At 46.2% G+C, this 25595-nt stretch overlaps 1 protein-coding gene across 2 annotated transcripts in view; it reads right to left on the minus strand.

Moving 5' to 3' along the window:
* Positions 1-495: 495 nt before the first annotated feature.
* Positions 496-25595, minus strand: part of MARCHF4 (membrane associated ring-CH-type finger 4) — an 81774-nt gene continuing 56674 nt past the window's right edge. For both annotated transcript variants that reach the window (XM_072342073.1, XM_072342072.1), the window contains exons 3-4: positions 21272-21464; positions 496-4242 (exon numbers count right to left, since the gene is read on the minus strand). In XM_072342073.1, coding sequence (XP_072198174.1) covers positions 3881-4242; positions 21272-21464 — 555 coding nt within the window. In that variant the 3' untranslated portion in view covers positions 496-3880. The remainder of the gene's footprint in view (positions 4243-21271; positions 21465-25595) is intronic.

Consider the following 25595-nt stretch of genomic DNA (forward strand, 5'->3'; position numbering starts at 1 on the left):
ATGTGGGGGAAAAAGAGAGACCTTCTGTAACATAGGTCTGGCTCCAATACACAATGCATTTTGCATGTCTCAGGAGCATAGTATCTCTATTTGCACATTTTAAAGTCCTGCATAGTAGCACAAACGGGATGGCATGAGGAGGTTGTAGGAGTCGAGAGAACTGTGCTATGGAAGGAGGAGACCCTCATCTGTATTTCTGCCATCAATAATTTGGGGAGGAAAGAAAAGAGAAAATCCCAAACCCCAGGCCCCACACTAAATATGCATTTGTTCTCTCAGGTCGACAGCCTCGAAGTTCATAAACTCGGAATTACCTTGTTTTGGAATAAACTGTTCTGAAATAATTTCCAATGGCTTCACCGAGTTTGCTTTGCTGGTGGCAGCCCTTCGGCTCCAAGCTGGCACATGTATGAAGCTCTTTGAACAAGTTTTGACCTTCCTTTTGCCCATCAAGCCAGGTAATGACATGCTTTGTATTGCACAGAACACATACAATTGACAAGTTCATAGTGGTGTTTAAATATTAAACAATCTAGACAGGCTTTTGAGTCTTATGCCGCTAGGAAAAGGCTCAGACCATACCCATCTTTGAAATTGGGCTGCGGGATCATTTGCACAGTAAGACAGACAGTAAGACTTGTATACATTGCCATGCAACAGAAGAGACCCCGAACCGCCAGCCCTAAGTGGAAAGTTTATTTCTAAGCACAATATATGGAAAAACCAAACCAACAAACCCCACAGATATAGAAAAGGTTGTAGCAAATCCCTGGTCAAGTAGGACTTCATGTCGGTCACTACCCTGCACCTCACAGCTGTTTAAAATGTCATGCAATGGAGGAGAGGGCACTCAGAGGACACCCTCTGCTTCAGATCGAGGTGGATCTCCAAGCAGGAGAGGGCCCGTGGTTCTCCTGCTGAGCAATTCGGACTGTAACCAGCAAACAGGCAGCGCTGCTCACCCCCACCACGCACCTCGCGACTCCCTGTGGCACTTCAGCAGGCTTTACCAACGTGGATTCTCACAACACCCCTGTGAGGTAGGTACGTATTGTTATTCCCCCTCTGTGTGGATGGGGGACTGAGCCGAACAGCCCAAGGCTACAGAGTCGGTGGCAGAGCTGGAGTGAGTGTAACGCAGAGTCCTGTGTGCTCGGATCGCTATGTCACACCACTCTTGCACGGCAAATTGTGCTTCTGACCTGATAAGCTTTTAGCCTTTTGCCAAATTAAAGGAATTGGAATTCTCCATTTTAAACGAGGGGAGGACAGGGAGGGAAACAACATGCTGTCTGACAGCCTTCTGTTCATTGGTGTGCACCTTCCCCTTCCCAAAACCACCAGCATTACCCATCTCTTGAAATGAGCACAGTTTCCAGGACAGGCATGGGGGTGAGGCTGCTGTGTTTGCTTCCTTTGACCAAGTTTCTGTCTACTGTGGATCAGAAGTACTTCTTCCAGAGACTGTTCACTGCAATACTGTCATTTTGGGTAGCTGCTTTTAGAGATGATCAGAATCGCCCCTTCCTCCCACTAATGTCCTTTCCCTCACCTCAGCAAAAGCACTCTTTGGTGGACAGTAAGGTTGGTCAGATAAAGGTACAGTGGCCTCAGAAACCATGCTGTTCACATCTGTCCTCACCACATCAGCTTTCTTGGCTGGAGTTTAACCTCCCAGATTCGCTGCTAGAGCCATACCTGCTCAGTTGCCTTCTGATATTCAAAGGGACACTGTCAAGTAATCTGGATGAAAAACACGACCCTGCCTTAAGACACTATCCTCCATCTCCAGCATTGCAGAATGGCTGGTAGTTCAAACCTGGGGGCTAAATTTGATACTTCCCCTGGTGCAGATACACTCAAACAATGACAGCCTTGCTGCTGCAGGGGCTGGTGGCTTGCATTTGCCATGGCTAGATTAGAAGCTGTGGGAGGTGTTGGTGCAATGACAACGGGCAGTCAGACACAGCCACTGCTGCTCAGCACTCCTGCAGAATGGGCACGGTTTGGCTGAAGTCATAGCAATTTTTGGGATGGCTGGGTTCAGGCCTGATGACTGCAGGCTCATTGTTTATGGACTCCTGAGCTGCTGCTCCTCAATGAGCCAATCTCTCTGTTTTCAGGCTTTCTACTTTGATGCTTGCTTCGTGGCAGCTGCATCGGCAAAAGAGCTCAACCTCACAGAGCTGGGAGATGATACACTCTATGGAGCGAGGACAGTGAGCAGGAAATTGGAAACATGGATCTCTTCCTGTTGTGGATGAAAGGTGGAGGACAGGGATGGTAAACGGAATGAGGTGAGTAGAGAGAACACTACATGCCAAATGGAAAAGAACAATATCAGTAGGGAAAGCAATTTTATTTCCAAGATTGTAAGAGAATATTACAAACAATGGAGAGTAAAAAAAGCCCAAACTCTAAAAACTATTTAAAAAGTACTTGACAGTGTCCCTTTAATATCCACAAATGATTCAGCCATTGTGCATTGAAAGAGAATGTTCCTGAAGAGCAACAAGTACCTTCGTGGATATATCCCAGAGAAGGAGACTTATTAGAAGTGTTATATATTCGATCAGCAACTGTGCTCCCTCTTCAGACTAACTCTCTGTTGAACAATTGAATGGAATAGACTCTGTAACAAACAAACTGGATGAGAAAGGTTCAGCCTACAAGACTGACACCGTTACAAATTGAGCAGCAGGGATAAGGACACCGAAAAAGAAAACCACAAACCCACATATTTCTCAAATGTATGAGTCTGTGAGTCAGCACAGGTAGCAGAAACCCACGGAGATGGGTCAGCTTTTGTGACTGGAGTAAAATGGAAGGAAATTAACCTGGGATGCCTGTGTGGAAAAATGGTGTGTGTGAATATGGAAGATCTGGATGCTGGATTTGGGGTTATGAAGGCATAAATCACACCAGTACTTGTGCTTGAAACACCTGCGGAGCGTTTGTACAAAATCTGCCAAAAATGCCTGTATGTCTAATAAAGGTGATGGAACGCCCTCCCTCCCCCCTCCCAACTCCACCCTCACAAACCCTTAGTCAGGAACATTATGAAAAATCACGATTTTTGTTTGGGTGAATTTTGGGTACACCTGGGCTTTGTTGCATTTTCTTGGTGAGATGATTCAACGGTCAGATGTTGTTTTGTTTTGTTTTGTTTTCCCATAAATCACTACTGAAAAATCCCCAGCCATTTCACTTCAGATATCCTATGGTAAATCAAACAAGGTTCCAGAATGACTCACGAACAAAAAGACTCATAGCCCTGGTTAATCACAGTCTGGGGAAAAAAAAAAAAAAAAAAAAAAAAACTCCAAATATTTCATTCCCTTCCTTGTTTTTATAAATCTCACACTTCTGTATGTGTGTGTGTGTGTGTGTGTAGGGCGGGTGTGTACAGAGCATCACCTATTCCAGGTAATAGGATTTGTAAGACATGCTAAACCGTCTGTTCCTCTGCTTCCCCAGAAATCTGCCTACTCAGTTTTTAGTCTGTATTGCACTTGTTTTGTTGGTTGTTTTTTTTTCTTTTTGTGATTTGTGTTGGTTGTTTGGTTGGTTTTTTTTATTCCTTTTTTTTTTTTTCCTTTTTTTTTTTTTTTTTCCTTTTTTTTTTTTTTTTCTTAAACTGGCTGGAAAACATTAACCTCTTTAGCATGAGTGTGCAGCTCTCCCTCCACCTGCTTTCTCCTCAGCTGGCCAGGTGCCGCCTCTTATATCTTGTGCAGTTACCGAAAAAGAAACCAAAAGAAGGAACAGAAAAAGAAAGAAGAATAAAAGGGAAGAGAAAGAAAAAGGCACACCATGCTCCTCTGCGTTACGAGTTCTGCGTCTCCTCTGCTCTGCGTTAAGGCCTCCTGAATTCCTCGGCTCAGACCGTCGTGACCCTCATGACGAGCTCTCTGTTACTACTAGACTGACTCCTCTGTTCGTGAGGCCTCAGGTGGCTGAGTATATGCAGGATGGTGTAAGCACAGTGGTGGTCAGAGAGGGTGCCTGTGGCATGGCCGGCGGCCCGGGCCCCGCTGTCGGCCGGAGCGGAGTTAGTGGCTGTACCACCAGTGGAGGACGAGTGGGTGGTTTGGGAGGAGGGACGCTGATTTGTCCTGGTCCCTGTTTTTTGTTCCTCCATGTCCTTTGTTTTGTCATAGTTCAGCACTTTCCACTGCTGATTGACCGCCTGCCACCGTTTAAAAATCCGGTAAACCGAGGGCCCTTCGTGTATTATTAGACCTGGAGGGAAGGGGGAAAGAATTAAACATAAAATACAGACAAAACTTTAGAAGAACTGTAAGCTACCCTGCATTGAGCCCTCCAGCTGGCTGGTCTGCTCAGCTCTCCCTCAGCTTATTCAGTGATAAATCATGGAATCACAGAATCGAGCTGGAAGGGACCCTTTAAGGCCATCTGGTCCAACCCCTTGCAATGAACAGGGACACCTACAGCTCCATCAGTGCTCAGAGCCCCTCCAGCCTGACCTGAAGTGTCTGCAGGGATGGGGTTTCTACCACATCTCTGGGCAACCTGTGCCAGTGCCTCACCACCCTTATTGCAAAAAAACTTCTCTTATATTCAGTCTAAATCTCCTCTCTTTCAGTTTGAAACCATTTCCCCTTGTGCTCCTGCTCTGCTGGATCCCTTTCTCCCAGAATTAAAAGGATTACAGCTTCATCTCAGCAATCAATAAACAGGTCTTAAATGCAGCGGGAGTGAGTTATGCTCTTACAGCAGAACAGTATCTGTTTACCAATAAATGCCTGAGGTTTATCTATTACCGAGCTGGTTTTGCATGCTGCATAGGCATGATTCACCATGTGTTTGGAGGGTATGAAACTGCAGCTGACGTGCTGGTGACGTCTGCTGTACCAACGTCACTGCGAGCTCAGAGCACATCTCCCCACATGCACTGCAGCGGAGCAGACAAGCGCACAGAGGCCAGGGACAGCAGTCAAACACAAGAAGGGGCTGGCTACACCTGTAAGTGGTTTGTCATCCTCTGCAAACATTTGCTCATTGGCAAAGCAGGTACCTTATCAGATCTCATCACTTCTGAGAGGAGAAAACAGCACACTTGGAAAAAAAATAGCTTACGTAGTTTCTGCTGTGAGTATGCAGAGAATGCATATGTCCTGTTACCCATCTGTAAGCACCAGAATTGATATCTGGGGGATGGCAAGTGGGCTTTAGGATGCTTGACTTCTCTGCATTTGAAAGAGAATGAGCAGCTCAGGCCCTCCCATGAGGCGTTAGCTCATCTCCCAGAGCTCTGCCATCTTCCCCACAGCAAGAGGGCTGGAAGGATGAGATAATCCTAGAAGTTGTTTAGAAGATGCCATTATGTGACTATTAAGAATTGATATCATTCAGGTTACCAAGCTTTGGCCATACCCTTTGAATGCAATGCAAGCAGCAGTGCCTACAACAGTGGTGTTCTTACCCACGGAAGCTGAACAAAGCTTCTCATGTAGACTGGCTTAGTTGTTGCACTATAATATAGTTAATAAGCTTTACTGGAGAGTGGGATTTATGCTATATGAGAGGGTCTCTGTGTCCTTGATTTGCAGCCATCGGTCTGATAGAAAAGTGCCCTTGTGTAAGTGAAGCCAGACCAGCAGGTAGGGCATGTAGTAGTGGAGTTGGCACATGGATAACTTCATTCTTCTCAACAGTGATGGCTTCGCTGTTCTTGGTCACCATCAACATCATCAGAAACGTTTATATTAAAAGCAGCTCTTTTGCCCACCTGTTCCAGGAGTACGAGATCAAAGAACAAAAGACTCACAAGATGCAAGAAGCAAAACCATACCAAAATGAGGAGTCTGCCTTGTCCACCAAGGAGTGATGATGTTCATAACAGAATACAGTAAGTGGTTTACTGTTATCCCCGATGAATTGAATGTTGGGGATTCACCCTCCATCCAACATTCCCAGACTCTTTCTGATGACAGCTAACTACAGCTAACTAAAGCAGTTCTACATTTGACCTCCCTTTTGCCCACTGATAAGAGTGCTGATACCTAATTTCTCATGCATCTGACTTTACAAACTTCAAATTCTAGATTTACTACCATCTGAATTTCTAGGCTTTCTGATTCTGAACACAACTAGAAGCCCTACTGACTTGATCACAAATTAGCTTCAGGGGGACTCACGTTCATCTTAACGTAGTGCTGAGCTTATTTACTGGCTGTAGAAGTAATTACATGAGTTAATTTAAATATTCAAATCTAGCTATTTTGGGACATGGAAAATGGATGGGAAGTAAAATGGGCTAAAAATATGGAAGAGATCTGTATTCTGGTTCTCAAAAACCATGGAGATTGCACAGGTGTAATCATATAATGATGCCAGTTTTTCAGAATGAAATAATAAGATGTCATAAAAAACAAACGTTTTTTTTTCCCCTCTATTTCGGAACATGGTTGAGAATTCTGATGTCTTCTGATCAAAGCGTAACCATAAAAAGCAGGACTTAGGGAAAGCCTGCAGACCCAGCCAAGGAGACAGCTTTGAAGCAGGGCTAAAGTGGATTGGCCCATGACAAGGGACATTAGACACATATTTAAATGAGCTGTCTGATGTGTAATGAATGAATTCCACTCTGATCAATGACAGAGCCAATATTTCTCGGAGTCCACTTTTAGCCTTGGATAAAAGAACCAGAATCAAATATTTTCTCCTTGGCTGTAGAACATCCTCCATAGAATCAAATCCATTCTCCAAAGTATTAAACACTGAGCCAGGACTGTAAATCTATTCTTAATTACCTTATCACAAATATTTAATGCGCAGGCTGATTCAAGAGGGCTGTTTATAAAATTCTTGTTTGTTTGCCTTCTAATTATAAATGTTTATGATCTTATGCAATTAGCTGTGTGATGCTGATGGATGGGTTGCTGAGTCAACTGAGCACCTGTTTTCTTAGATAATTTTGGTTTCCAAATATTTACGAAAGTACAAAATAACTTGTTTTCCTCTGTATTTGCGGGGCTCTAAATTACTTATTGATTTCCCAGTGTCAGGCTCAGGAAGCTGTAAAATTAAAAAGGAACCAAGCAGAGGGGTGGGCAGGGAGGCGGAAGTAACAGTGATTCATTTGCAACAGTGAATGCCAAGATTAAGCAAGAGTCCATCACTTCATATCAACTTGCAGGATGCTTAACACTTGAAACAAATTTGGTCTGCCTGAGTTAAATTAGGTTTGGAATTCCTACGTTTAGCTGTGTGTAACCCCCTTCCAGAAACACTCCTTCCTCGAGATTCATTCTGGTTAAGAGAGCTGAATCTTTGCAATTAAAGGCCAGAGAAAAGTGTTAAAGCCTTCAGGAAGAACTGTGTTCAACTGGAGGCATCCAGCTGGAAGCAATTATTCTGTAAGCCAAATCCTCTATATGTGGGGCAGATAGCAAGTTGGTGTGAACTCCTCTCTGTGAACTTGTCTCCTTTCAACTCAAAAATATCTCTGTGAGCATCTCAGATGGATTCCAGTAGTGGCCTAATCCTATTCCACTCCTCCCAAGTTTACCTTTCCCGCTTCTGCTCCACAAAATCTGTTCTCAACATATCCTATGTGAAAGACATTGTCTTCAGAAAGAAAATCTGTGTGAGTTTCACACAAATCTGCATTGCTCCAGATTGTTGCCAGGTCCATGAAATCCCTTTTTGCAGTGTTGGTGAAGTGAAGCTCCTAGAGAACGTGGGCGCGGAGGATGAGTTCTTCTCATTTTGTTTACTCATGCAGAGATCTGACTGGACCAGTATCAGAGGAGATTCCTTGAACTGAAAATGGTTGAATGTCAGGGGAAATAATCAGGGAACCTATCACATATGCTTGTCTTGCTTATATGATTTCACTCTTATGTCTGTTTGTTTCCATGATGGAGGCATAGTAGTGTGCCAGGTTCAGCTTTGGTCATGCTTGAAACATGCTAAACTCGACAGCACGCAAAGGATATCTCTTTTTGCTATATTCACTCTCTTATATATTAGACTCTCTTTTCTCTTTCTTTTATGACTTGATTACTCATGAGTCCATGCAGAGGCAGACCATGGGTAGCTCTGTAGCGGAGGAACTCTGTAGTGTCTAGGCAGGAAGATATTCTCAGTGCTGAGAGAGGATGCAGAAGCTGTATGCAAGGAGCCCATTGTCTTCTGGGTTTAGTTGGGACAGAGGTGCATTGCCATTGGTGGGCCTGTGAGAAGGCTCAAGAAGGGCCCTCAATAGCCAGAACAGCTGTTGGCAGAGCATAGGCAAAAAACAGATGTAAAGGAACCCAAATTTGAGCCTCCAGGTGGGCAAGAGGGGATCAGCTGAGGTACCACCATCCTGTGAGATTAACCCAAGAGGCTGCAAGTCTTCAATTTACAGCAGCTTTGGAGCAGCAGATTCCCAGGAATGACAAGCAGTCACCCTGTGCACATTATCAGCTCTACCATCAAGCGATCTTTTCTCCAGGACCTCCAGCCTCTAATTAACCTTTCTCTCATTCCAACACTTGCCATGCATTTTCTTGAAACAGACAGGTAAATTCTTGGGGCAGAAACGGCTTCTCCCATTTGCCACTAAAGAAACTATGAAAACAAGGCCTTTGCTGACAGTGAGTGGTACTTTGCCCTTGTGCTGTCACTCACATTATCTGCAGGAGCAAAAATCACAATCTGTCCTAGCCAGTTACTCTGTCCTGCTTCTCACAAAGCCTCTGCCCTGTTATCTGAACTGTCATCTCTTGTTCCCACCTTCAGCAACTCTTCCACCCTTCAGTTTCCTTTCCAAATGCAGTTTCACCTCAAACATGCTTTTGCCTGTTTCTGATGCTTTCCTTGCTGCGTGTCAGAGGAAGATTATGGCAGCTGTGATCAAAGTTAAATATTTGCATCCATAGCAGTGATGGCTCAGGCCAAGGCCAGCCAATCCTCCTGGGAGATAGGGCTTTCATTGCTGGACTTTCCCCCTATTGACATCATTGCATACACAGACCCTTCTTTCCCTTCCTGTGAATTCTTTCATCTTTTGTGGCAATTTCAAATTCCCCCACTTCATTTATTTCCTTGCATTAATCTCATCCTATATGCTCTATCCTTACCCTCCTTTTATCTTAATCTAATAGCAGAAAAGAGCTGTACTAGTTCAGAGAAGAGGTCTGCCTGTCATGGCATCCAACCTCCAGCAGTAGCCAATAGTACAAGAAGCCAGGACTGTAAAACATAGCAAGGAGAAGGATTTTTCCCTGATGGGTTCTGCACACTGTGAGGACATGTCCAGCCACAGGTGGTCTCTTTAGAATCATAGAATCATTTGAGTGGAAGGGACCCTTAAAGGCCATTGGGTCCAGCTCCCTGCAGTGAACAAAGACATTTATAGCTCCATTGGGTGATCAGAGCCCCTCTAGCCTGATCTTGAATGTCTTCATGGGCATCCACCCCTGGGCAACCTGTGCCAGTGCCTCATCAACCTTCTTGTAAAAAACCTCTTCCTTATACCCAGCCTACATCTCCCTTCTTTTGAAACCATTTGCCCTTGTCCCATCACATCAGACCATAGGTTTCTAGTGTACTACACTGACATGTACTGACTTCTGCTCTCAGCTCTGCTTTTGCTCAGGTAAGACTGACCCTACACACCCCAAATTCTTGTAGTCTCTCTGAGATCGCTCCATTCCAAAAGACACTTTAGGAATAACCATGAACTTGTGCCTCATGTCAACCTCATATCTCATAATACAAGAGATGAGTCACGAAGTTCTCAGCGTTCCCTCCAGTCCATAGCACTTTTCAGTGCATTCCCCTGTGCTTTAGCCCTCATCAGTGATGCAAGAGAGTCTTTGGTTTTAAAAACCTGGAAAAATAAAAAAAAAACCAGAGGGACCTTTCCCTGGAAATATGTGGTGGGAAAGGGGCATCTGGTGTCTGGCACCTCCTCAAGGTCCCTTCTAGCTGAATCTGACAAGTTCTTTATACAACGCAACTTTAAATCTTTAAATCCTCCAGGGCTGAGACTCAAGGCTGCAGAGCTGTGCTCAACAGGCACTAGTGAAGTGAATGAAGCAGGGAGTGGGTAGATTTATAACTGAAAGTAATGTCATGGCATCAGTGGGACGCTGCACTTGGGCTAATTTGGGAGGGAAGTGACTATCAAGTGGGGAATCAGGAAATTCTCTCCCTCTCCTCACTCCTATTCATCATCCCCAGAGTTTCTTCAGTTTGACACCCTCTTTCTGCAAGCAAGGTCCCAAAGAGTGCAATCCCCAGAGCAGAGGTGCAGTGTCAGAACTACAACACTATTTGAAACGCGTTTTCCATACATCACTGTCAACAACTACAAAAGCAGTTTTTCAGTTGGTTGTACGTCTGCTTTTTAGTTACATAATCTAAACCACATTTCACTGTTTTCTTTAGGGGAACCTGAAGGCAAAGCATCAAATGCATTGCTCAAGCCATGGGATGTCAAACAGATTGCTTCCTCCTCAGCCACTTGGATAGCGACCCTCCCAAATCAGAGGTGGTTATACTCTCATGCTCATCAACTGGTCAGTTAATGACTTTTTCTCATATCTTTCTATGAATCAGTTAAACTGCTTTGCCCTTCATTTCCTTGATCTGCTGTTCAAACCCTCTGCAATGACAGAGATTATATTCAAAGCAAGGTACTCTGCCTGCATTTCCCCAGCTGCCTGGCACCTCCTGTGTCCTCCCTGAGTTCGCGATGATAAAATGCTCACGGGTCAGGGATTGCTCCTGCGGCTTCCTCTGAAGTTCATTAAAATGTGCTGACAAGGACACAGCTAACTTGTCTAAATATTTTTGAGTCTGTTCTTCTCTGATTCTGCCCTGGGCTCCTTTCTCCTCATTAAAATTATTTTAGTTACGTTTTGAAGACTGAAACAAAGGCAGCATTTAATGTTTGGCCTTTTTTCTTTTTTCTTTTTTCTTTTTTTTTTTTTTTCCTCCTCCATCAAGTATTATTTGAGCTCTTACACTTGCTTTAACATAACCTTACAGACCCATTTCTTGTTGTCTTCTCTGTCCCTGCATGGTCATCCTAGGGCTCCGGTCTGACTGGTCCCCACGCCTGTGTGATTCTTGGAGACCTGTCATTAGTTGCAGGTTCTTCTTTCTGCCTTTCTGTGATTGTAGCTTCTGATTTTGAGTCCTCAAAGAGCTCCTGATGCAGCCTCAGTGCTCTCTTCCCACGCTTCTGAGCTCTCCCCTGCACAGGCACAGTTTGCTGTTGTGCCTTTAGTATCATCCCTTTTGGCAACCGCGAGCTGTTCGCAGCTCTTTTATCCTTCTGATTCTCTTCCCAAGAGTTACTCCCTGCTCTGCTCCCCTGAGGCTGCTGCTGCTGCTGCTTTTCTGGAGTCCATTATCCTCACATCATACATTTCTTGAGTTCAGGAATGCTTTCATCGCGCACTCCCTTTTCGTACAAACTACTGCAATGTTCAGATTTTCAGGGATTCTTTGCTCTTAGGAAAACTCAAATATGAAGGACAGGCTCCTCCCTCACTCTCATCTCTGTTTTCCAAATTATAATTCTTTTTCCACACCATGTTTCCAGTGCTTAGTGGGTAGTCTGCCCTGCATACATGAGGGTAATGGATGATCTGGGACCTCTGTGCCATCCTTAAGACATTTCTAATTGTTATGAAGCACCAGAGCATTGAGCAGAATGCTTTTAGTCCACAGGATATCTGGCAAAGGTCTGCCCTGAATGCTGATACAAGGAGACTGTGCAAGCTGGGAAATGTCCAGCATTGAAAGATACACAGCATACACTGAAAACTTATTCATAAAGATTAGAGCTCGAGTGAATGCTTAGCATAAGGAAAAAATAATTAGCTGATTATAATCAGGCGTTTTCTTATCAATCATTCTCCATGCACATTTTTTAATACCTCGAGAGATGATTAAATATGTGCAAGGCTGAGCTGTGCTTTGGCCAAGCAGAACTGGGATGGCTGTGTGGCTGGGCCCTGTTCACTGCAGTTGATCACCGAATCACTTGAGTTGGCAGAGACCTTTAAAGGACACCTAGTTCAACACCTCTGCAGCGCACAGGCACTCAGAGCTTGGTCCAGCATGACCTTGGGATCAGTGGGTGATGTGTGCCACCTTGGAGCCCATGGATCTGGGGAAGACAAAACACTCTTTCTTCTCCCCGTCACCCTTAGGTGTATTTTCTGTAATGGGATTGCACTGATAGGCAGCTTTCACACCATTCTGTGTCTCATGCTTGGCTCTCCTCAGGTCATACAGGCTGTGACTCTGGCAAAACTGAAGCTGAGCCCCTCCAGTGTATGCAGATAAGCTGCTCCCAGCTCTCTTGGTGAGGTACTTTGTGAAGGTGTGGACTATTCCCTTTCAGACCATTAACAACACAAGCAGGCCCCCAAACCCTCTGCTGCTGATGAACCAGCAAACCTTGGCTTAGTACAGCTTGGCTCCTGTCATGCAAGCTGAGCTTGCAGGACAGCTCTGCCTTAATGCTTCCTCAGCCCAAGGTGGGCCACAATCCCCTGCAATGGTAGCAGGGGCCCTTCTGCTTCCCTCTGCTCCATCTGGCAGAGCAACAAGAGCAGCAGCCCCATCTGAGCTATGCCCCAAGCTCTGCACAGCCATTAGCACGCACCCTCGGACTCAGCAGGATTCCTGCTGGCTGGAAGAGGGATCAATGTGCCAGTGTCTCATAAAGTCACCACAGTTGCTCTGGCATTGGTAAGAGGTGGATCACTTAATCCACTGGGATGAATGGAGAGGACAGGTAGAGACCTTCTATCATAGGGCTGATGGGAGCTGGGATCAATATGGTATAAGTGCAATGTAGAGCTTTTATAGCTTCCAGGCAGATGCCAACTTGTCTGAGAGCTGCTGCTTCCATCTGCAGTCATGTCCTCTGCCCAGCCACGTGTTCCTCCACAGCACATGGGCATAGCCCTATTGGGCTGAGCCAGGTTACCCCTCATTGGGTAAGGTCCCAAATGAGAAAACGTAATAAGGTGATATCAAGTGTCCGAGGGACAGGAAATTCCATTCAGCACTCCCACATGGTTTGTTTGCAGTGGGAAAACAGCATCAGTTGTCTGCAGGATGCCACTTGTGATAGAAGAGCTGGGCTGGCCCTGGGAACCACACAGAGCAATACCAGTGCACTAGAAATGCCATTTTTTTTCAGCTCTACGTGTACAGTCTACCATCCATGACTTTCTCCCACCCTGCCCACTTGCACTCACTGCCTCAGAACCTGGACAAAACAAACAAAACAAGAACTAACAGCAAAAATGGGTAAAATAAACCTCTAAGTAATCCTCGCTCAGGAAACAGTCAAGCCATAAACAAAAGCACTCTTGCAAGCTCAGCTGGATGCAGACAGCTACAGCAAAATGGATGTTGTGCCCTTAAGGGCCCTTGTACTCCTGTGGTATTTAATTCGTAGCACACGATAAAGCAGAAGATTAAAGGGCAGTCTCTAGCTATACAGGCTGCAAAAAAATGGAGACTTCTTGGAAAAGGCAAATAAATAAGGAACGAAACTTCACGGGCGGAATGTTCTTGGTTCTGAATCATGTGCCTCCACTATTCCCCACTTTGGAGTCTACCTGAAACTGTGCAGGTAAAGGAAGGACTTAGAGGCACTGCCCCTTGCTCTCTTCGAGATTCTCCTCTTTGCTTCATAGTGAGGACTGTATGAATCCTTTTGGTGTGCTTTTTCCCTCCACATTTACATTGGAGAGGACAGTAACACCCCACACCTCAATAGGACATTGTGCACAAGAGGTGCATGGTACCAGCTGTGTATATGGCAGATGCTACTGGATCTTTAAAAGAAGGGAACAGAAGATCACAGCCCTCCTGGTAAGGGTTCTAAACCTCCCCATCCTATAACAAATACCATTTTGACTAAGGTGCTGCTTTTGTAGTCATGCTATATCCTCAGATATTCCTGGGACATTTATCTAAAGGCAAAGATGGGCAACAGCACTGTTTTGTGTAGAGCTTTGAAATCTGGCATCCATACCAGCTTGAAGCTAAACTTGAAAAGTCATGCTGTCCCCCAGGATGGAAGTGTATATATATGTTTTCAGACAGATGAGAATGTTTCATTTGGACTTGTTTGGTTTTTTTTAATGTATTCCAATTCTGATGCCGAATTTAAAATACTCAGTGTGAGCAGTCATCTCTAAATGCTAAATCAAAATGCTTTGTTTGGTAATGATCAAAATATGACATTTGCTTATTGAAGGTAGAGCTAATGTCTCTCTGTTCTTATTAGGAAATGAAATTCTGTAAGGGAAAATGGGGATAGCTTCACAGAATGTTTCATTCTCTGAGGGCTGCAGGTCCTGTCTGAGCCTCACCCCTTGAGATTGCTTCTGCCACCAAAGCACTCTTCCGCTAACTGTGCAGAACTAAGGAAGGAAATCGGAGCCAAGAGGCCAAGGGCCATGTTTGTCATTTCTGATCCATCAGCATCTAGGATCAGATCTTGACCTGAGACCATCCGTGCTCCTGTTTCAATTCTGCTCACAGAATTGCTGTGTATGGGTCTGAAAGATGGCTGTCCTTAGGAGAAGAACTGATCAGTCACTGCTATAAGAAGTGATTCCAGGGCTGGACCTCTTTCTCTGGCTTTCTCCATCCTAACCATATACCGCAATTTATGCAGCTGTTGTGGAGGTTGTGCCAGCTGCTTATGAGGGAATCTCCTGCTTTGACAGGCAGGCGAGTGTTCCTGCCTCTGCCTGTGGATGGGAGCTGAACCCAGTGACAAAGGCTCTCCTTTCCAACAGAGGATCCAATGACACAGGGAAGCCACCTTCTGATTATAACGTATCAGAATATGCAGTTCACAAAGCAGAAGGATCTCTTCTCCCCCTTAGAAAATGTTAATTATGTTGCCCTCACTAAATGCTAAACACATTGATCCACTGGAGCAGAGAGCACCATATGGTTATTCATGACAAAATACATCTCCAGAGCCCTGTTGCAACAGTGGGTAACTGTATGGAGCTGGATGTGGATTTTGGGGCTGAAAGAACATATGTAAAAGACCCGGGTTCTTTTCTGGTAGTGCTGGAAGCCAAGACCCACCCTGTAAGTAGGGAGAGAGAGGGTGAAAAGGGAGAAAAAAGCTGCCATTGCTGTGCTGGAATTCAGAATGCAAGTTGAGCTCCTGCAGCAATGCCCGCTGGTGAGAGCAGCACACACACGCACACTGGCTGGCCCACTCTGCTCTTATTGAATAATCAATGCAGCATTAGATAAAAATAGGTCCCATCTTTCAGGAACAGAGGGGTGGCATGGCTTGGCTTTGCTAAGCATCCACTGTTCCTGGATAGTGGCCAAGAAGCCAGTGGGCAGCTCAGCTGTGCAGCCTAGCTGCTCATGCTGCTGGCCCAGGTACAGGGCCCTGAGTGATGGCAAGGGACAGTCCCTGCCCATCTGGATTGAAAGCCCCATAACACATCCTGCAGGGAATGCTTCTGTCTCCACAGCCGATAAATCAATCATTTACTGAGAGACTTTTAGGGCATGCACGTTTTGGCCAAATGTATGCGAACCAGATTCACAGTATGAAAAAATGAGCCTGTCTTTTTCTGTACTGCCTTCTCTGTTGACAGGGCACGGCTCTGGTCACTCCACTTAGCTCATGGAAAACTGCTTTACACTGAGCAGGGAGGTGTCTAACAGCCTAACATCACCTTCAGTCAGATTAACACGCAAAGCTGGACTGTTCATCCTGTCCCCCTCTTGAAACTGTCCTTGTCTCTTCTGGCTTGCTGGCTGCATTTTGAATGTTAGTTGAGAGAGACCTTCAGGGACTTTTTAGCTACATCTGCTTCTAAAGAGACCTCTTGGGACTGACTAATCTGGGACCATGCTCCCAGATTGTCCTGCATTTGTTTGCAGGCAAATTGGTCAAAAAGTACGTGAACAGCATGGCAAGCTGTGCACCAAGCTGATGGGCATGGAAGACTTCTGAATACTTTTATGGGATTCTTACAGGTGTGGTGATGGTATACGTTTCCTTTCTGGTTGGCCTCAGGCTTATCCTCTGAAGACATTTCATAGAATCGTAGCATCATTTGGGTCAGAAGGGACCCTTAAAGGTCACTTAGTCCAACTCACTGCAATGAACAGGGTCACCTACAGCTCCATCAGCTACTCAGAGCCCCTCCAGCCTGACCTCGAGTGTCTCCAGGGACTGGGCATCCACCACATCTCTGGGCAACTTCCTCCAGCCCCTCACCACTGCAACTGTAAAATATGTCTTCCTTATATCTAATCTAAATCTCCCATCTTTTAGTTTGAAACCATTTCCCCTTGATCTCTTACTACAGACCATGCTAAAGAGTCTCTCCCCTTCTTTAAAACTCCCCTTATAGATACTGAAAAGCTGTTCTCAAGTCTCCCTGGAGCCTTCTCTTCTCCAGGCTGAAATTGTCTTCTGTGTTTTGTGCTCCACATATAGAGTGTCTTCAAGAACATGTGGGTTTGTTGCTTTCCCAGAACTTATTCCCTGCTGCTGTAGTGATTCCTTCTACGTTCACTGGGAAATTTTGCAGACCTGAATGAGAGCATCTACTTTTGAGAATCAGATCATGTATACAGATGAAGACTAAGACTCTGAAGGCACTTAACTTCTCAGTTTCTCTTTATTTTGTTGAGATTTAGGCTTCTAAATCCTTTGAATGCTCAGGGCCCAAGTAACCTGGCTAGAAAACACCCCAAGGTTTCATCAGCCTGGTATTTCCTTTAGGAAGCAAAGCTCATTTAAAACAAAACCACATTAGTCTTGGCAGGAAGCTTGAATTGTGACCATTTCAAGGAAGCTCCATTAATTACTGCTCCCATTGCTCTATGAAAGATCAAATGCTGTGGATCAGTTTTAATTGGCTATTGATTTCTTATGTTATTACCTACGGTTGTGCTGAGATGCCGTCAGACATATTGGATGCTTTTGATTATTCTTGCTGGCAGCTGGGATTAAAAACAGCGGGCACACACTTCCTGATCTGTAATGGATTGCCATGGTGTGCCAACAAAAATCGTTGGCAGGATGAATGGTCCTGCTCTGCCTGTCTCTTGTGCTATTGAGCTGCAGTGCAGCTATGTAGTGAAGGCAAATACCCTCAGGGACTGGCTGCCAAGGAAAGCGAGGGAAAAGCTTCAAAGAACATGAGGATTTAGTGCCTACAAAAGTGAGCGACCATCAGCAGCGAGGCAGGGTGAGTCAGAGTGCAAGGAGTAGTTGAGCATGGACAAAGCATCAGCCCCACCAGACAGCAACCTAAGGAAAGGCAGATCAGGTTGCTTCTGCATCGCCAGGGATAAGCCCCTGACCTGTCAATCACAGCGGTGCCATGTGTGCAAAAACAAGTGGGACTGCACACATACACAGTGACAGTGCTGCACACAGCAGCCTGCTTATGTCCTTTCTGAGCTGCATTTCTCCCTTGGAGCAGGCTTGGTGATTTCCTAAGCCTAGGCTGTGACATGCTCTCATTAGCTGGCAGAGTTGCTCCTTGTTTAACAGGAGATTGTTTCCTGTCCTCCTGACCCCAAATGACACTTTAATCTACAAACACCGACTTTCTCTAATTGCACCTTGACAGAAAGAGAGACAAACCCCTCCTTCCCCCTCCAAGGACTGTCATTTAATTAACAGGCAGGTATCTCTCAGGATTTACAGCCCAGCTCTAAGCTGCCAATCTCTCTACTGGGTAGCTCAGGCTCACTCCACTTATCTTTACATTTCAATACCTGCATTTCTGCTAATCCCTCTTTAGGCCAGATTTCTGGTTTTACCTTGCAGAGACCTGTGGGGAGAGCAGTTAATCAAATGAACTGTCCCCACCTCACTTCTCATTCACCTCCTGGCCACGGATCTCAAGGCTCTTATGTTGTAGATGGCTTCATAGCAGAGCAATACCTATGCTGGCACCGTTGCCTGTTTCTGGTTTAATTCAGCTCTCATGTCTGTCTGGTAGACATGACAAGATGTAGCATACATAAAAGAGAGAGAGAGATCAGACTGAAAGACATTAGGGCTGGCTGGATATCAAGAAGCATTTAGTCTGTTCCTCCTTCACAAACTGGGATCATCTCTCTGCAACCTGTTCTTGACATATGTTTTTCTAACAGGTTCTTTAAAATTTCCAGTATTGAAGGAAGACTCCCGCAAATTCCAAGCAATCCAAGCAATCCTTTCCAGAGCGTCCTGCCCTCCTGTTAGATGTCTGAGAACAAAGGGGAGAACAATGCTGAAAGACCATCTTGCACATCTTGCCCAGATGGATACAGCTTCTGGTACACAGGGCCATGCCTTCTGTCTTGCTGGTTTTGAGGAGGAGATTCATTTTATTTTGGTTGTGTTTTTGTTTCTGTTGGTGGGTGCAGGGGCAGCAAATGGTGTTTCTCCATTACAGTGTCTTTGCTGAGCATGCCGTGATCTAGCAGAGTTCAAAGAAAGCTTGTGTTTTACTGTGTGTGAGTGCCTGAGTCAAACCCTCTGAATTAGGATGCATGGTTCAGTAGTCTCTGGGTTAATGCTTTCTTTTGAAAGGGCAGTTTGGAGCAGATCAGTTTCAGAGCACCTGTATGCAGCTCAAATGAGGATACTAATCACCGAGTGATCAGTGAGAATCCTAGTTTCCACGTGCCAATTGTTCTCCTGGACAAAAGTCACTCAATGACATTCAATGGACTTGAGAGATGGAAGAACAACCAAAGTGGACACAGGCAGGAAGTGCCAAGGAACTCTGCTCATGTGGAAATCTGCTCATGTGGAAATCATAGAATCAGAATTGTTTGAGTTGGAAGAGACCATTAAAGGCCATCTAACCCAACTTCCCTGCAACGACCAGAGACACCTACAGGATTAGGTTGCTCTGCTTCTCTGCCAGTGGAAGCAAAACTCAGGATCAACTGGAATACACACAATTAGCGTAGGCCCTACAGAATAGCATCTGCAAGGTAGGGCTGTGCAGCCCATTACCAAACAGTGCACAACATGAGCGTTATGTTAGTTGAAAACCAAACAGACAAACAAATCTAATAGGACTGAGTGCATCCAATGTCCTACTCTTTCCACATCACTGAGCATTTCTTAGTGCCTTATTTTTTTCATACCCGTCCACAGGCTGGAAAGCAAAAGGAGAAGAGGGCTGGGTTATGGAGGAGGAGTTACAAAAATGCACAGACTGCACCCTGGTATTTCTAGAGCTGTTGTCACTACAATTATCCATGAGAGGTTTTATCCTGAACTTGCAGAAGTGGAATTAAAGCACGGAAAGGAGTAACACCAGGCATCGGGCAGTCAGGAGCAGAACTCTGAGTCTCTGGAGCCAGCTTTGCCCAGCTGTGATCAAAGACATTGCATGGGGCTATGAGGCCTGGGAGAAGGATAAAAGATGGGAAGTAGCCGGTCTGCAATGAGGAACACACTGTGAGTCTTTTAGAGAGCTGCCATTGCTGCATCCATCACAGTCAAGGAAAGCTGCAATGAATGAGGAGTTCACAGAATCATAGAATTGTTTGAGTTGGAAGGGACCTTTAACAGCCATCTGGTCCAATCTTCCTGCAATGAGTAGGGACACCTACAGCTCCATCAGTGCTCAGAGCCCCTCCGGCCTGACCTGGAGTGTCTACAAGGATGGGGCACCTACCACCTCTCTGGGCAACCTATGCCAGTGTTTCACTACCATTATTGTAAAAAAGTAATTCCTTATATCCAATGTACATCAATTAAACAGCTGGGACTGCAAAGGCCACAACACAAGCACATTTTAACACTGGTGCTGACTGCATGCACGTAGGAGCTTTTCTAGAGAAGTGTATGAAATGTATACACAAGGCTCTCATGGTACAGAACGTCATCTCTCCTGGCTGATCATGGGTGGGCTGCCTGGAAGCGCAGCAGACATGCTGCACACAACACAACTGCAGTCAGCTGTGGGTGGGCACTGCTCTGAGGTGCTGGGCAAGTGAAAATATACACATCAAGGCACTGCATTGTAGTGCTTCCCACTTGCTTTTCACTTTGTGGGAAAAACAGCATGTCTGGCCCACCAGCGCTGCCAGATGTGCAGGGAGGACTGCAAGGCAAGGGGGCTGCTCTCAGCTGCAGCTCTGAAGTATTCCTGGGAATGGGATGGCCTCTTGCTCTCTGGCTGGAAAAATCAAAGCTCACAGCTTGGGGCAGTATGCTTAGTGGTGACATCAGTAGAGTTGCAAAGAGATATTTTTTTTTACCCCCAAGAGAAGGTGGAGAGGAGAAATAAAGGCCAGATCCTTAAAAAAGCAAAACCCCTCAAATCTGAATCCGTCTGCCCAGCTCCCTTTCAGTTCCTAGCTGGCATAGCTTGTTCTCTGCCTTGTGGGAGGATTTAGCATCTATTGACAGATGAGCTAATCAGTTCCCCTCAGCTCTTGAAGCTTTATCAAAGCCAGTTAATCATATTACTGACGTCTGTCCATGCCAAGGCTCTCCACTTCTGTCCTCTGACAACAAGGTGACATGCGTGCATGCCACATGCAGAGAGAGATCACTTTTTCCACTCCCAATCACACCAACAAGAGGATGTCACCAGGGCTCCTGTGCCAGCACGAGGGGGCTGCCTGTTGGAATGCTCTCTGCTTCCTGGCAAGGTCACTTGAATTCACATTATCCAGTGCCCTGTGCTTGGGTGGAAATTGATCAGGAGCTTGGAGACGGTTGGCATTTATTTGACTGTTTTGGTAACTACCACTGTTTCATGGCCTGGCTGGTAAGTGCCTCTGCCCACAGGTATTGTCAGCCAGGTCCCCCCACTCCAGCTGCCTGTGGGGGCAGAGACCTTGCCCTGAACCCACCACCCTCCCACAGCTCCCTGCACAGCCATGCATGTTGCTACAAGCATGCCATAGCCAAACACAGGGCAGTCCCTGTATTAGCTGTTCCAGAAAGGCAGGTGTTTCCTCCCCAGTGTTAATCAATACTTGCCAGCCTCCCCCAGACCTCCCTGCCCGCTTCTTGCTTTGAAGAGAGATTTGTTTCTCTCTGGGCTTGCTGCAGGTCCCTCTGCCAGCCCAGCCAATAAGATTCTCCAGGGCTGCAGAGACTGGCAGAGAGCACTGTAGAAAAGGTGTCAAAAAAGCAAAGAAGGGGAAGAACAGAGGAGGTTCAATCCGAGAACAGAGCTCTCCACACCATCTCCCACTCTCCTCTGCAGGTGAGTGGGCAGTGGGCAACCCCGGCCGTGAACTGTGAGATGTGTTCACCCACCTATACAGACAATGTCCATGAAGCCATACATTCCATAGCAGATCTGGAAGAGCAGGTCCTGGCGCTGCCATTTGGCTGAAGGACTGAAGGTCGACCAGATGAGCCACGAGATACTGGCGATGAGGAAGAGGGAACCCAGGATGGCTGCTGCTATCTGAACCTTCTCAATGACTGTCAGGGAGATGGCCTGCCACTGCAAGGGATGGCAGGAGGGAGAGGAGGGGAGACAAGGGAAGGGAGGAGAGAAAAAGAGGAGAAAGTAATTACATGATGGACATTGCTGTTTTGCTTCAGTGCGGTGGTTCATGGAGATCCCAAAGATCACCTGTGCTTCATATATACACCCTACACATAGATGCTTTTACCTGGTCCACCTCTTAGCTGGAGATCAACCTGGCCATCACAAGCCAGGACACTGCCTCACATGAAGGCCAGGCAGCAGCCTTGGTGAAGGCATCCTTTTACCACAAGATTTGTCTTAGTCAGCCATGCTTTGCCTTGGAGGTCTCCTGTGAGCAGTCTCTGTGCTGCTTGGTGAGATGTGACAGGATCACAGCAGTAGGTAAGATCTCATGGAAGCAATGTGCACCCCACAGAATGTTACCAACAGTGCAGGTTGTTGCTGCCAGGACTCCCTGCCTTTAGGTGATGACACGTTCAGGCTGTTTCCTAAGGTAAACAGCAATGCTGCTCCCTCAGAAGAAGAAAAGAATCATAGAATCATAGAATCATAGAATCACTCAGGTTGGAAAAGACCTTGAAGATCATCAAGTCCAACCGCAGCCTAACCAGTAGCCTATCTCTTAAAAAACAACCACAAAACAATACCACAACAACAAACCTCTGCTAAATCATATCCCTGAGTACCACATCCAAGCGGCTCTTAAACACATCCAGGGATGGCGATTCAACCACCTCCTTGGGGAGCCCATTCCAGTACCTAACCACCCTTTCTGTAAAGAAGTTCTTTCCAATATCCAACCTAAACTTGCCCTGGCGCAACTTGAGGCCATTTCCCCTCGTCCTGTCACAAGTCAGTAGTGAGAATAGACCTGCCCCACTCTCACTGTAAGAACCTTTCAGGCACTGGAAGACAGCAACAAGGTCTCCCCTCAGCCTCCTCTTCCCCAGACTAAGAATAGTATAGAATAGAAAAGAATAGTACTAACTCCCTCAAATCCATTTGCTTTGTCAAATAGCTTTGCATAAGCTACATTATAAATATCCAAAGCCTGAACTCCTCTCTGTCATCCAGAATAAAACCTCCTTACTCAGATTTATGTTGCTGAGAGAACGGTCCCGTAAAATACAAGAGCAGAAATTGCTTTCTCTGACAAGACTTGGGGGGACATGGCCCACAGTGCCTCGTGCAAATCAGAAATCAAATGCGTAAACAGGCTGGGAGAGATGGAAATATATAGGCCACCTTTAGCTGTGAGATACATGACCTTGAAATCTCAGTAGGGCCAGTAGAAGGATAAATAAAGGGGGACTTCAGCCTCCTCCAAGTAAAGAGGATTCAGAGGGTTTGAACACTTTAGCCTGGATTCACGCCAAATTCAATGTCCAAGTGAGGTGTCAGCTCTGGAGAGCCCCGAGCACCCTGCCTCTTTGTCAAACACATCCTGGGACATCAGGGTCATCTGTCAAGCCTCATAACTTCCTTTTGTAGGGCAAGAAGGCAGTTTGCTCTTTAATGACCAGAACAGCTAGAGGTCGCCAACACTTCTGGGATGCAGGGAGAACTTTGACCCTTGCTCAAAGGGCAGTAAGGTGACCTGTGTTGGCACAGGGATGCACAGCACTGCTATCATTCCAGTGACCAGACCCCTGGACTGAATGCAGTCCCTTACAAGGCACTGCTTTGGAAGAGGTTGCATCTGGAAGGTGATTGCATGCTTTGGCTCAGAGGTGGGCTGAAGTGTCTGCCTCTGCCAGCCTCCTGTCCTCCAAGGGCAGACAGCCCTCAAGTTGTGTGTTAGGGATGTGCAGCTTCAATGAGGTGCTGGTACCAGCCTGACCATGGAGAAGGCTGTAAAGCTCCTGAGAAGAGACGGAGGCTGTTCCCTGCTGAGGCAGTCCTCTCACCTTCCACTAAGCCTGGCAAATGCTGAAGGGACGGGGATGCAGGGAGCCTTTCCTAGAGCTGCCTGCTATGGTTTTGCTGCAGGTTCCTCACGTTGACCCGCTTGTGCCAGCAAAATCATTCTGCATCATTTCTCTCTCTCAAGGAGGTAATGGGCTGGCTCCTCACCATCTGTCTGGCATACTGCAAGGCTTGTGGCAGCAACAGGTCCTTCCAAGGTAGCAATTAAAGAGAGAAAAAGGAGGAGATGTTTCCTACAGCTAGCAGCTGTGTACAACTGCTTTACAGAGACAGGGAGGCATCAGTGTGATTTTAAATACATTATACTTTCAAAGGGGATGTGGCTCAAGGCAAAGAAGCTACACCTGAGCACCAGCTTCAGACCTGCCTTTGGATGAGAGCAGAGATGCTTCAGCACCGACAGAGCTGCTGCCTGCTGCTGATGGTACCAAAGCAGCCCTGACTGTTCAGGGAGTGGCAATGGGGTGCAACTACCTACGGGTCAGAGCTGAACACTGGGGAGAACAACCAACTCACAAGAAAACGGAATATTTTCCTAATCTCCCTCCATCATCAGTAAGGCCAGGGATTTAGTGGGTGAACTGACTGTCACATGCGAACTGTTGAGTGCACTGAGCTGGTGGGCTGTACTGCAGCGTACCTTTAACAACAGGCAGCTCACTCACATTGTCTATCGAGACTGACTTTGGGCAGGTAGAAAGCCCTATAGGGGCTGTGTGTCACTGTTGAAGAGGGTGGAACTTGGAGGTACCAGAAAGCATTACAAGCTTCTGTGGGTAACAGAAGCAGCTTTGTGAGTGCTGGACTCACAGTGGCTTCAAAGAGTGCTGAAGCAGCTCTGCAATGGCTTTGCCAACCACACTGGAAAAATGGCTCTTCTCCTGCAGACTGCTTTGAAGACACATTGAATCACAGAATGCCTTGGGTTGGAAGGAACCTCAATGATTATCCAGTTCCAACCCCCTGCTGTGGGCTGGGTGCCAGATTAGGCTGCCCAGGGCCCCATCCAACCTGGTCTTGAGCACCTCCAGTGATGGGGCATCCACAGCTTCACTAGGCAGCCTGTGCCAGTGCCTCATCACCTTGAATGTCCTAATTCATTCAGGAACTGTCTGCCCTCTGCCACCACCCTCCCCATCTGACTGCTTTGGCACAACACACAGATGTTCATGTGCAAAACACTATACTCTCTTGGATGAATTTCCCCCAACTTTCCTCAATTTCCCCAAATTTCTGTGCCCCAGATGCCTCAGAAAAAAGGTTCTTAGGAGCCCAGGTCTTATACCTGCAATGATCATAGGTAGACATGAATCTATGACTGGTGCTTGCCCATCATATCCCACTTGATGTGATCTGTGGTTTGTATGCAGAGCAAGATCATTCCCCTGTGCTTCAGTGTTTCACGCAGAACCTTGTAACCAAAGCCCTTGCTGCTAATATAATGAAAGTCAGTCACGTCATCAGTGTAGGATTTAGGGTCTGATCCATATTCCCCTTTTTTTAACATCAACAGTCTCCAAAGATTCACAAGCACGAGCACGAGCAGATCCAAGGCATGTATTTGCCTGCAGAAGATATCTCTGTCTTAGTGCAGCAGCTTGCTTAGTGCAGCCTTGCTTGCTAGAAAAGCCTTCCTACACTCCTCCGAGAGCTCCCCCATGCCTGCCTCAGGCAGTTCAGTTTATTTTTATTGCTATATCTGACATGTCCCCTTAGTACGTATCATTAACATCCTGAGTGCGCTACTCAGCGATTTTGTTTCAGATCCAGCATCCCAAACAAGTGGAGGTTTATCCTAGAAGGATGCAGCAGAGCATTCCCATCACTTCTTGGGTCTGGCTCTCTCCTCAGTGTTGTCCTGAGGCCCAGGCTATCCACCTTGATCATCTTTAGGAGAATACACTCACCAAGCAAATTTGTCCTAAAGCTGTGGTAGCTTCCCTGCTGCACACTTACGGATGCTTTCGTTTATTCAGATGTAAGGAAGAGAGGAGGGAGAAGCAGGGTCCATTCCCAAAGCACTGGAGAGAACTGGGACCAGATCCCAATGCCAGCATTCCATAACTGAGGGCCTTTGGATATGAACTAACCTATAGGTCAGGTAGAGGCAAGGAAAAAAATGTGATGCAGAGTTGGACTCCTGGAGACTGCAGACAGCAGTAGGTCTGGGAAGGCTGGTTCAAGCTGATCTGGTATTTGCTTAAATCAGAGCATCAG

The sequence above is a fragment of the Excalfactoria chinensis genome, chromosome 7 (genome assembly GCF_039878825.1).
Source record: "Excalfactoria chinensis isolate bCotChi1 chromosome 7, bCotChi1.hap2, whole genome shotgun sequence".
NCBI lineage: Eukaryota > Metazoa > Chordata > Aves > Galliformes > Phasianidae > Excalfactoria > Excalfactoria chinensis.